Here is a 12,500-nt window from a genome sequence, read left to right as displayed (position 1 = left end):
CTATGGAATCTCTCTCTCTCTCTCTCTCTCTCTCTCTCTCTCTCTCTCTCTCTCTCTCTCTCTCTCTCTCTCTCTCTCTCTCTCTCTCCCTCTGAGGTGCCATATGATTTCGTTTCTGCAGCGGTAATATAGTAATCGATCAATCATTCAATCAGTCTGTCAGTTAGTCATAAGTAAGCCAGTCAGTCAATTAATCTGTGTATTAATAAATATGTCGGTCAGTCAGTGAACCAGTGAGTCTGCCAGTGAGTAGAATTAATGAGGAAATAAGTACGAGTGTATGAGTCAATTAATAAAGTAGTCAGTAATTCATTCAAACATTCATCCATTCATCCAATCAGTCAGTCATTCAAACGACAGATAATGTAATGACCTCTCTCTCTCTCTCTCTCTCTCTCTCTCTCTCTCTCTCTCTCTCTCTCTCTCTCTCTCTCTCTCTCTCTCTCTCTCTCTCTCTCTCTCTCTCTCTCTCTCTCTCTCTCTCTCTCTGTCTGTCTCTCTCTCTCTCTCTCTGACTCACCTCGTCAAAACCACTGAAGATAGTGAGGGAGCTGTCCACTGCCAGACACTTGCGCCCCTCGCCGCTCACGTCCATGTCCGTGAACTTGATGCCGGCCAGGGTGGGCACACGCTTCACGCCCTTCGCCAGGAACTCGCTCATCGACACTGCATTGCGGTGGGGGAGGTGGTTAATTTTCATGTCAATCAACTACTATGACTGTTATTAATTCGTATCAGTTAATTATTGTTACTATCATCATTTTACATAGATTAATTATTCCATCTATCTACGCAAATACCAGGCAGGTAATCTCACACAGGGTTGTCCAGATAAAGCACCTTCCCCCACACACACATCATCCACCCTCTTTACCACGTCCGCCCCTAGTGGAAATATATAGTGTGGTGGGCCCAGAGTGCTATAACAATGATCATTACTATCATTATTTGCAGTTATTCATGTCTGTAGAGTTGTTTATTAGATTGTTATAGATTATTCTCAATATTACAACTCTTATTATATTCCTTGTCAACTTTAAGAACCTAAGAGTATAAGGGAAGCTGCAAGAAGACTTCAGGCCTACACGTATAAATGTCACGTACCATCCTGTATCCACTTACCATTCCTTCAGAGCTTTCTAATGAATGCGGAACTAACAGCTAGATTACTGAGCCTATTCGTCATTTGTCACTATTTGAAAACCAATATTTTCATGTCTCTGCCTCAGATCTAACTTTACCAACCTTGTATACATTACTTCTTGTCCATTCTTGATTACCAAACTTAAGTTGAGAGAGAGAGAGAGAGAGAGAGAGAGAGAGAGAGAGAGAGAGAGAGAGAGAGAGAGAGAGAGAGAGAGAGAGAGAGAGAGAGAGAGAGAGAGAGAGAGAGAGAGAGAGAGAGAGAGAGAGAGAGAGAGAGAGAGAGAGAGAGAGAGAGAGAGAGAGAGAGAGAGAGAAAGGACATGTTTTCTCACCCTGTACGTGTCGTAATGGAAAACTTTCAAACTTTCCTTCGGCCTAAATGAGTTGAAATGAAAAATCTGCATTTTTTTCTTTTTTTTTTTTTGGCCTGTGTGAGACAAAGGCCTATCCCGGTGGTGTGTGTGTGTGTGTGTGTGTGTGTGTGTGTGTGTGTGTGTGTGTGTGTGTGTGTGTGTGTGTGTGTGTGTGTGTGTGTGTGTGTGTGTGTGTGTGTGTGTGTGTAAGAAGAGAGCCAGTAATAACAGGGGTCATGTTCTGAAATCCTTCTGCGCTGCACCTCCTCTATTTTCAGGTCTTTAGTTAAAGTTACGCGAGATGTTAAAAGTGTTTTTTACGGTTAAAGTGACAGGTTAACAAGATTTTAACATTACTTAAAGGAGAAACAGTCTTAAGAATCCGGCTAATTACCTCGGTGGCCTTTGAAAATAGTCGTGGTGAGAGAGTGAAGCATTTCTGAACACGAGCCTTGAACACATATAAGGAAACAGAATATAGTAATAGTAAATAGAAAATAGTAACAGTAAATAATGATAGTAAATAACAAATTGTAGCAATAAAGCCCCCCCAAAATAATATTAAATAACAATATGATTTAATCTGTAAGTCTAACTGGTGGAGGAAAAGAAAGGGCTCAATATTATGAACGCGTAAGGGAGCAGCTGCCGTCTATTACAAAATAAACAATAAGGAAGTGGAACCGAGGCTTAAATGTGCACTCAATAATATATGTTTTCAAGGCGATCTCCTCCAGCCATCTTACTTTTGTCCTGGCTGCCTCGATGTCCTCCCGTTTATTACTCTTAGCTTGGTGATACAAGATGAAGAGGAAAAAGGAGTCTCCTCTTGGCTTGGGGAATACGGGATGAAGAGGGAGTGGGAGTGGTGAAAATCGAGACTATAGAAAAGGTAATGGGGATTGGGGAGGGGGAAGAGGAAAAGGGGAATTTTTGAAGCTCTAGACTGGGAAGAGAAGAGAAAGAGCACCAAATCAAGGTGTTAGATGACAGCATGGGCGTGGGAAATTCAGCCTGTATAAAAGGTAACAATGTTTTTTTTGGGGGGAAGAAAGGGAGAGAAGGAGCATAAATTAAAGGGAAGGCGTTAGCTGAATGGTTGCATGGGGCTGGAAAACCGAGACTATACATAGGTTTTTTTTTTTCTTTTGTGGTGAAAGGGAGGATCTGAGGAGGATTTAGACTAAGAAAGGACAGAAGAAATATAAAAGGGCGACGGTACATAGGTTTGGTGAATAGAGACTAATGGAGGGCTGGGGAGGAATATGGGGACATTTCACGAGGTTCTGGGGATAGAGAAGGAAAGGAAGAGGGAACTTTTACGGAGATGGGGGAGAAAAGGGAAGAATCTAGGGATATTCTGGTTGAGAAACAGAAGCAACGGAGAGGAAGTGGAATGGGGAAAGAGAAAATTAATATTACTTTGAGTGAGAGACAAAGAAATTGAGGGAATTTGATGGAATAGGGAGGTAAAAATGAGGAAAGGAGGGGAGACATCTCAAGGAATGAACAAGAGAGGAAATCTTGACAAATGAAAAGAGGAATAAAATAGAAATGGGAGGAGGAGGAGGAGGAGGAGGAGGAAGAGGGAAATGAAAAGACAAAACAGGGAAAAAGGAGGAGAGGGAGGAGAGGAAGGGAAGAGGAGCATCTGGGATAGTGAGAAGGAAAGGAGTGTATGGGAAAATGGAAAGAAAGGAGGGAAAATATGGCAAAATGAAAACAAAAAAGGGAAAGGTAGGAGAGTGAGAAAGGGACGAGAAAGGGAAGAGAAGCACCTGGAACAGAGGGGAGAAAAAGGGAGTGATTAGGGAAAGGGGGGATCAGGGATATGGTGGGGTTTGTTGAGGACACGTAGCGAGGGAAAGGGACGCCAAACACAATAAACGACCCGGTGATGAGGATCGGCGCCTCTTGGTTGGAGCGTCCCTTGAGATCCTGCTAACTCGCTGCCTTCCCTCCCAGCCTTCCTTCAATCTTTCCTTCTTCAGTCCTACCATCCCTCCATCCTTCTTCCATCATCCTACCATCCTTCCGTCCTTCTTTCATCCTACCATCCTTATTTCCTTCGTTCTTCTCCCATTCGTGTTTCCTTCCTTCTTTCTCATCCTTCGTTTCCTTAGTCTATTACTTCTTTTCATTTATCCTTTTTCTTCTTCATTCCCTCCATCCTTCATCGTTTCATACATTCATTCTTTCTTTTTTCCCATCTATCCTTCTTCGTTTTCTCCACCTATCCCTTCTCTCTTCCTTTCCATCTCTCCTTCCTTCTCTTTTCTTTCCATCCATCCTTCTTCCTTCTCTCCTTTTCCTCCTGGTGTCTATTCTTGTGTATTTTCATGTATTTTCGTTTTCTTTCTCCCATCCATCTCTGCTTCCTCCTTTCCGCCATGTTTTTTTTTTTTTTAATCCCTTCAACCTTATTTTCTTTCTCCTTCCCTCCTTCCTTCGTTTTTCTTCTACGGAACCTGCATCTTTTGCTTCTCCAGTCTTTCTTTTTCTTCCTTTTCTTTTTCTTTTTCTTCTTCTTCTTTTTCTTTTTCTTCTTTCTCCTCCTCCTTCTCCTTCTCTTCCTCCTTGCAGCTCAAGGCATCTACACGGATTTCACCCTTAATTTTTAATGTTATTTCCATAAGAGTAAAATAAAAAATGTTAGTAAATTGAATAAGCTTTTGAATTATAACTGAAAAATACAAGAAATGCCCCAAGATAGCAGAGAGAGAGAGAGAGAGAGAGAGAGAGAGAGAGAGAGAGAGAGAGAGAGAGAGAGAGAGAGAGAGAGAGAGAGAAAGTTCATATACTTTCACATTTCAGTATGTTTTTCACTGGCCCAATTTTCTTTTTTATGTAAACCGAGGAGAAGGAGAAAAAGGAGAAAGGAGGAGGAGGAGAGAGAGAGAATTTGATGCTTAAACTTTAGTCTTTGTGTGTGTGTGTGTGTGTGTGTGTGTGTGTGTGTGTGTGTGTGTGTGTGTGTGTGTGTGTGTGTGTGTGTGTGTCCTATTTTTCTCTTTGAGGCAGCAATGGCCTTGTCTGCGAAAAGAGAAAGAGGAGAGGAAGAAGAAGCAACAAGAACAGCAACAACAGCAACATCATCATTATCACCAAAAGCAACTTCTAATGCTAATATTATCACTACGACTACTACAACTACTAATACTACTACAATTACTACACAACAAAATCATCTTCACAATGAACCATTACATCAACCACAAAGCCTCACTTCCCCATGTACTCACAGTTGACACAGGTCTTCATGGGGATGTGGTAGTAGAAGAGCGGGGTGCGGGGACACGCTTTGGCCACCTCCTGCATGTAGTCCACTAGCTGATCGGTGGTGGCGGGGCGCTCGTACACATTGGGCAGCACGGCCACGGCACTCGCCCCGTGGCTCTCTGCATGACAAGCCTGGGGAGGGAGCAGGAATGAATGCAGGTGACTAAGGCAAGCAGGAGGTGACCAACGCAAACAGAGGATGACTAACGCAAAGAGAAGGTGACCAATACAAATAGAAGGTGACTAACACAAACAGAAGGTGACTAACACAAACAGAAGGTGACCAACATAAACAGAAGATGACCAAGAAAAACAGAGGGTGACGAACACAAACAACAGAAGATTACCAATACAAACAGAAAATGACCAACACAAACAGAAAGTGATCAAGACAAACAGAAGGTGACCTACACAAAGAAAAGCTGACCAACACGAAGAAACAGAAGGTGACCGATACTAACAGAAGATTACTAATACAAACAAGCAGAAGGTGACCAACACAAGTAAAGGAACAGAAGAAAGACTCCTGTGATCTATTATTCATTACTTACACTTGCTTATCTAGAGTGAGGGATCAAGGAGCAGGAGGGAATGACTACTGGTATCAACACAAAGAAAGAGGAGAAGCAGCCCTGTGATCCGCCAGTACTTGTGCTTGCTAGTGTGGAGTGTGTAGTAAAGCACAGTAAAGGAATGGGCAATGTTAGGGGAATGAGTAGAAGCGTTATGGGGAAGGTGAGAGAGCTGAGGTAAAAGTAAGGAAATTACAATATGTAACAAAATTTCACTTTTTATCTTGTCCTTGGCCCCAAACCATAATTTTCCAGTTATTTCCATCTACACAAAATAGAAAAAAAAATAGATACTGAAACTTTGCTTTTGTGGTTAGAACAATTAATTTACATTTTTGCCTTATTTCATTATAGTACGAGTATTGGTTTTCATGTCAGGTAAAGACCTTTGCAAAATCTCAGTTGCTTATCTAAATGCTTTTGAAATGTTGCAAATAAGTTAAAACAATGATAAAAAGAATATAAAGTGTTCTAAAGATTTTTTACTTTAATAAGATCATTCTTGAACTGACCAGGTCTAGCAAGAAATTTCTCATATTAAGAAGAATTTGCTCACATTTCAGAAATCTTCTCAGATCTTCCAGTATGTTATACCAAACACTTTTAGAAGTTTCTAAAAAATTTTAGAACATTCTATTCGATGTAAACATTTCCAGAATATTCTAGAACTTTCTAGAATACAGTAGAAATATGTACAAGTATCAATAATTTCTAGAATCTACAAGAATTTTCTAGAATGATTCAAAATATAGTAGTTTCAAGAATATTCTAGAAAGATTGAGAACATTCTGTAACACATTCTAGAAAAACTAAGAATATTCCAGAGTACTGCTTGACAATATGAAAAAAAATTAAGGGCTTGCAGACCACCAATCAGTTCTGCTTTAGCTGCCTGAGAAGACACATCACAAGAGGTGAAATGGCAACAAGAGGCTGCAGTCATTCTCCAGATGCATTCTGCTACATATGTGGTCAATTTATCAAGACAAGGGCAAAGAAGTTCTCTGTGACAGCATCTGGAAAAATGGTGGAATTTAGCTATTTTGAGCACCCCCAAAAAAATAATTCTAAAAGCCAAAGAAGTAGCTTGATAGGAATAATGGATACTTTCTATTGTTTTGCAATGAAAAGAGTTGGAAAATAACACTTGCTTGTCCAAGACAAAAATTGTGTTACATAGTGTTATAAGAAGGAATGGGTGAGCTGGCTGAATAAAAGGGGAAAAAAACCTGAAAAGTGAGGAAAGAAAACAGGAACAGGAGTAAGAGCGAGAACGAGAGAGAGAGAGAGAGAGAGAGAGAGAGAGAGAGAGAGAGAGAGAGAGAGAGAGAGAGAGAGAGAGAGAGAGAGAATGGAGGAATGCATGTGAAATGAAAAAGGGAAAGGTCAGTGGGATAATACAAATAGTTAAGTATCTCTCTCTCTCTCTCTCTCTCTCTCTCTCTCTCTCTCTCTCTCTCTCTCTCTCTCTCTCTCTCTCTCTCTCTCTCTCTCTCTTTCTCCACCCACCCACCCACACACACACACACACACACACACACACACACTCACATAATACATCAAAGACAGACAGACAGATAAATAGATACACACACACACACACACACACACACACACACACACACACACACACACACACACACACACACACACACACACACAGAAACGTAACACATGATTAATCTCATCACACCTGAGCCCTGACAGAAGCCTTTGTACCTGCGCGTTACCTGAAAACTGGCCAGGTGAAGCTTAATGAGCAGAGGCGAGCACCAGCCACTTTTTTCAGCAGGTGAGAGGCAAAAAAGAGAGGATCAGAGAAGTAAGTATGGAATTCTGTTGAGTATGAAAGGGAGCTTATTATGAATTTTAATTAGTAAGTATTGTGTTCCTTTGTGTTCCTCATTCTCTCTTTTTCGTCTCTTCTTTTTTTTTGTCCTCCTCCTCCTCCTCCTCCTCCTCCTCGTCATCATTATTAACATTCCCTACAGATTTCCTACGTACGTTCTATTTACCTATTCTAGTTTATTTCACCAACGGAGTGTCCTTCTTATTGTTCTCTCTTCCTATTTTCTCTTCTTCCTTGTTTTTCTCCATCATTACTATTCCCTACAACTTCCCTAGGCAAATTCTAATCTAACTAACATAACATCTTTCTTTGTGTCTTTTTATTTTTCTACTCTTCTTCCCTCTTCTCGCGTCTTTCTTTGTGTTCTCTCTTCTATTCTTCGTCCTTCTCTTCCTCCAGGCATCTTTCTTTACATTCATCTTTGGCCCCTACTCTACTTCCTCTCCTCCTCCTCTTCTTCTTCCTAAATCTCCTCCTCCTGCTTCTCATCTTCCCTACAGCGTCCTTACATTACCAGGGCGTAGTGAAGCGTATCTATCATCGCAGCAATAGAAGTAATTTCCTCTCTCCGGTTTTATATGGACTTTCTGCCTCAAAGGGAGTATCCACTGATGTTCCTCGCTCGGCCTTTTCCGGCATAGAGAAAATATAAGAGGCAGACCACGTATATACTGAAGGCCGTGTATTCATGGAGAGAGGGAAGAAAGGAAGGAAGGAAGGAAGGAAGGAAGGAAGGAAGGGAGAAAGGGATGGGAGAGATGAATAGCAGGAGGATGGAAAGACGAAAGGTATATTTATCTATTACACAATGCTATTCATTTATCATATCCATACTTGTTTTCATTCATCTATATTCACTTGTATTCCACTTCCGTTTACTTACATTATTTCACTAATCTCTACTCTGTCTATTATACTCACACCCACCAACATCCACCAGCATGCCTCTACACTTATCCACACCCACATCCACACCCACCTACACCCACTGATACCCAACCAGATACACCCACACTCATCTACACCCACCCACATCAACTTACACTCACCTTCAGCCCTTTAAATCCAATCCTACTCACCCACACCCACCTGTACCCATCTAAGTCATTCTAAATACATCCACACCCCACATACACCTATCAACACGCAATCTAATCTCACCAAACCTAACCTAACCCACCAACAACCACACAGACTTCTTCACCCATACCCATCCCTCCATCATCAAGATCTCATCGCATATACACAAGCAGATATTTCTTCCTTCAAGATTTCCTTTTCCTTCTCCTCCTCCTCCCCTTCTTCCCCTCCCTATAGCATTAGTTATTCCCCTCATATCATCCTTAGGGCGAGGGAGGAGGAGGAGAAGGGAGGGGCGTGCGCAGTCTACGTCCTCGGTGGAATATTTAGGCGGCTCACTTGACCTGAGGAAGAAGAAGAAGAAGAAGAAGAAGAAGAAGAAGAAGAAGAAGAGGAAGAGGAAGAGGAAGAGGAAGAGGAAGAGGAAGAGGAAGAAGAAGAAGAAGAAGAAGAAGAAGAAGAAGAAGAAGAAGAACACAAGAATGCAAACTAGTTTACATTACAACAAGGATACCAGTTATTTTCACTACTAGAACAAGATGTGTGTGTGTGTGTGTGTGTGTGTGTGTGTGTGTGTGTGTGTGTGTGTGTGTGTGTGTGTGTGTGTGTGTGTGTGTGTGAGAGAGAGAGAGAGAGAGAGAGAGAGAGAGAGAGAGAGAGAGAGAGAGAGAGAGAGAGAGAGAGAGAGAGAGAGAGAGAGAGAGAGAGAGAGAGGACTAAGTCAGTATGGCACTCAGTAAGGCTTGCTAGTGCTAGTATACGAAAGAAGCGGCGGACAGATGGCACGTTAAGCGTAAAAAATTGAGTGTACAGCCTGGGTAGTATTAACTGCTGCTCTATTGATTATGATGATCTGGGCCTTTTTAGTGCTGATCTACATATAATAAGGCAAGGAGGGAAACACTTTTCAACAGTTAGGTTCAATTCAATGCATCTTTATTTATGGTGCTAAAAAATCTAAGTTATGCTGAAATTTATTATGTTACAATGACAGTTAAGTAATATAAACAGAATAACCGGATAAAATGATGACGCAATATACATGTTGCTTTATATATATATATATATATATATTCACTTACTTTTATCTATTTTTTTTCATTTTTTTTCGAACTTAGATGTTTATTTTTCTTGTGTCAACATCATTTTAATAAAAGTTTCTTCATACTTATAGTTACATATTTTTTTTCATATTTTTTTCGAACTTAAATGTTTATTTTCTTTGTGTGGACATCATCATTTCAGGAAAAGTTTCCTCTCCTGACTAGTGGTTTAAACAATCTCCTTCACTCAGGTCTTGCAAAATAAAGGTTTGCGTTTTCGAAAACCTCTGATTTTTTTCTGTTTTTTGCAGAGTGCCTTTCTCACAGACCACTCCTCTTCGTTACCAATGCATCGTTCCTCCTTCCCCTCTTTTGTACACACCCTGGCAGTCCTTCCTCCCACACCTTCTAGCACAGGCACCTCATCTACTGGCGAATACATTCATTCGCCCTAAGCGAAGGTGCCTCTGGCGTTTTGCCTCTCCTAGTTAGGGGAACCTGAGGAGATATTTTGTTGATTTTCCTTGGAATGACTACTGCTTCCGTGTCAGAGACCCGTCTTTGTATGCCGAGCGCATAACAGAGGTGATAGTGTCTGGCATGGAGGCGTACATTCCTCACTTTTTCTCGACCTAAACATTCCAAACCTTGGTTTAACACAGCTTGTTCTCGTGCTATACATGACAGAGAGGTGGCCCACAAAAGGTACTTAAGCCTTCCATCACCAGAATCTCAGGCACTTTATATTTCTGCCCGGAAACATGCCAAGTCTGTTCTCCAACTAGCCAAAAACTCTTTCATTAACAGAAAGTGTCAAAATCTTTCAAGATCTAACTCCCCTCGTGACTTCTGACATCTAGCCAAAAATATCTCCAATAACTTTGCTTCTTCTTCTTTCCCTCCTTTATTTCAACCAGATGGCACCACTATTATCACTTCTATCTCTAAAGCTGAACTCTTCGCTCAAACCTTTGCTCTACCTTGGACGATTCAGGGCTTGTTCCTCCCTCTCCTCCACCCTCTGACTACTCCATGCTACCTATTAAAATTCTTTGCAATGATGTTTTCCATGCCCTCGCTGGCCTAAACCCTCGGAAGGCTTGTGGACTTGATGGGGTTCCTCCTATTGTTCTCCGAAACTGTGCCTCCGTGCTTGCACCTTGCCTAGTCAAACTCTTTCAGCTGTCTGTCAACATCTACCTTTCCTTCTTGCTGGAAGTTTACCTATATTCACCCTGTTCCTAAAAAGGGTGACCGTTCTAATCCCTCAAACTACCGTCCTATTGCTTTAATTTCCTGCCTATCTAAAGTTTTTGAATCTATCTTCAACAGGAACATTCTTAAACATCTATCACTTCACAACCTTTTATCTGATCGCCAGTATTGGTTCCGTCAAGGCCGCTCTACTGGTGATCTTCTGGCTTTCCTTACCGAGTCTTGGTCATCCTCTTTTAGAGATTTTGGTGAAACTTTTGGTGTTGCCTTGGATATATCAAAAGCTTTTGATAGAGTCTGGCACAAAGCTTTGATTTCCAAACTACCCTCCTACGGCTTCTATCCTTCTCTCTGTAACTTCATCTCAAATTTCCTTTCTGACCGTTCTATTGCTGCTGTGGTAGACGGTCACTGTTCTTCTCCTAAACCTATTAACAGTGGTGTTCCTCAGGGTCCTGTCCTGTCACCCACTCTCTTCTTATTATTCATCAATGACCTTCTAAACCAAACTTCTTGTCCTATCCACTCCTACGCTGATGATACCACTCTGCACTTTTCCACGTCTTTTCATAGACGTCCAACCCTTCAGGAAGTAAACATTTCACGCAGGGAAGCCACAGAACGCCTGACTCTGATCTTTCTCAAATTTCTGATTGGGGCAGAGCAAACTTGGTATTGTTCAATGTCTCAAAAACTCAATTCCTCCATCTATCAACTCGACACAACTTTCCAGCAACTATCCCCTTCTTCTTCCATCCACTACAGAACCCAAACTTTAGTCTCTTTCATCGTCTCTTTCTCCTCCGTTACTTCATTTGCCGCGAGTTCCCGGGAGTTACTTTATCAAAAGATCTGCCAGCCTCTGTTTGGCTCTGATTTCCTCACAATAGCTTTGCTTGTTCTCTTCGTCTAACAGCTGTCGTTTTCTCCACACGGAGCTGTTTTTGTATGGTTGCTTTTGCATAAAGTTGTCTTCATTTAACTCATTGTATAACGAAGTCGGAGTCTGCTTGTGAACTTTTTCCTTTCGCTCAAGAATCTTATGACATTTTGCTTGTAAGCCTTTGGTCTTCAAATAATGATCAGTGTCTTGTAAGTTTTCGTCTTTGTTTTTTCTACTTGTTGCACTTGAACGTCATTTTTTGTTCGCAGTAAAAATTCCGTGTAATGAGGATTCAAGGGCGTCACCTCGCTGAGAGCCTGTTCCAAGCCTTCTGAGGGCTTCCTGTCCTTTCCTGTCGTATCTCCGTCGGTTTTCTCGAACACAAAATTCACAAGCAGTGACAAATCTTCTTTCTCCGAGCACAGTCTCCGGTTTTCCTGATTGACCTCTTTCAACTTTAAATAGAAAAAAAATTTCTTAATCGCTTCTTTTTTCTCACTGGTACATTTCTCTTGCCTTTCCTTTACTTTGTTTTCCTGCACATTTACTCTGTCCATTTCATGCTGTGCTTTGGGTCTGTTGATTTCTTGTACAGCTTCCTGATACTTTTCTTGCACATTCCTTAACTCAAGCTGGGTCTTGTCTCTTTCCTGCTTTAGCTTGTCAAGCTTTTCGTCTTTTTCCTTTCGTCTAGCTAATCTCCTGGAATATGTCGAGCACCTCCTTCCTTTCCTTTTCGGCGTGGACGTACAATTTTTCGAAAACCTCACGCATCTTCTCTTCCTCATTGCGTTCATTCTTGTACATTTCCTCCATGTTTTCAAATTGCCTTCTTGCTGGGTCTCTTTCTCGCAACATCTCGTAATATTTGGTATTTTTTTCGTGTATATCATCCTGAGCCTTCACTAACGTATCTTGATGATTTTTTACTTTGTGCAGTCTCCATATATTTTGAATTCAAGGCCTTGAGATTCCTAAATGCCTCGTCTCTTTCATTTGTTAATTTCACGACACTTTCTTCCTTTTCTTTCTCGTTCTTGTGTAATTGTCGTGCAAATTCCGCCATGATTTCCTTAAGAA

General features: G+C 41.3%; 1 protein-coding gene across 2 annotated transcripts in view; it reads right to left on the bottom strand.

Moving 5' to 3' along the window:
• The window catches only part of LOC135102865 (N-acetylneuraminate lyase-like), a 43,819-nt gene that overhangs the window by 23,406 nt on the left and 7,913 nt on the right, over positions 1–12,500 (bottom strand). For both annotated transcript variants that reach the window (XM_064008454.1, XM_064008453.1), the window contains exons 6-7: positions 4,742–4,910; positions 521–666 (exon numbers count right to left, since the gene is read on the bottom strand). In XM_064008454.1, the coding sequence (XP_063864524.1) occupies positions 521–666; positions 4,742–4,910 (315 nt within the window). The remainder of the gene's footprint in view (positions 1–520; positions 667–4,741; positions 4,911–12,500) is intronic.

Source organism: Scylla paramamosain, chromosome 8 (assembly GCF_035594125.1).
Source record: "Scylla paramamosain isolate STU-SP2022 chromosome 8, ASM3559412v1, whole genome shotgun sequence".
Lineage (NCBI taxonomy): Eukaryota > Metazoa > Arthropoda > Malacostraca > Decapoda > Portunidae > Scylla > Scylla paramamosain.
This window is presented reverse-complemented; position numbering and strand designations above follow the sequence as displayed.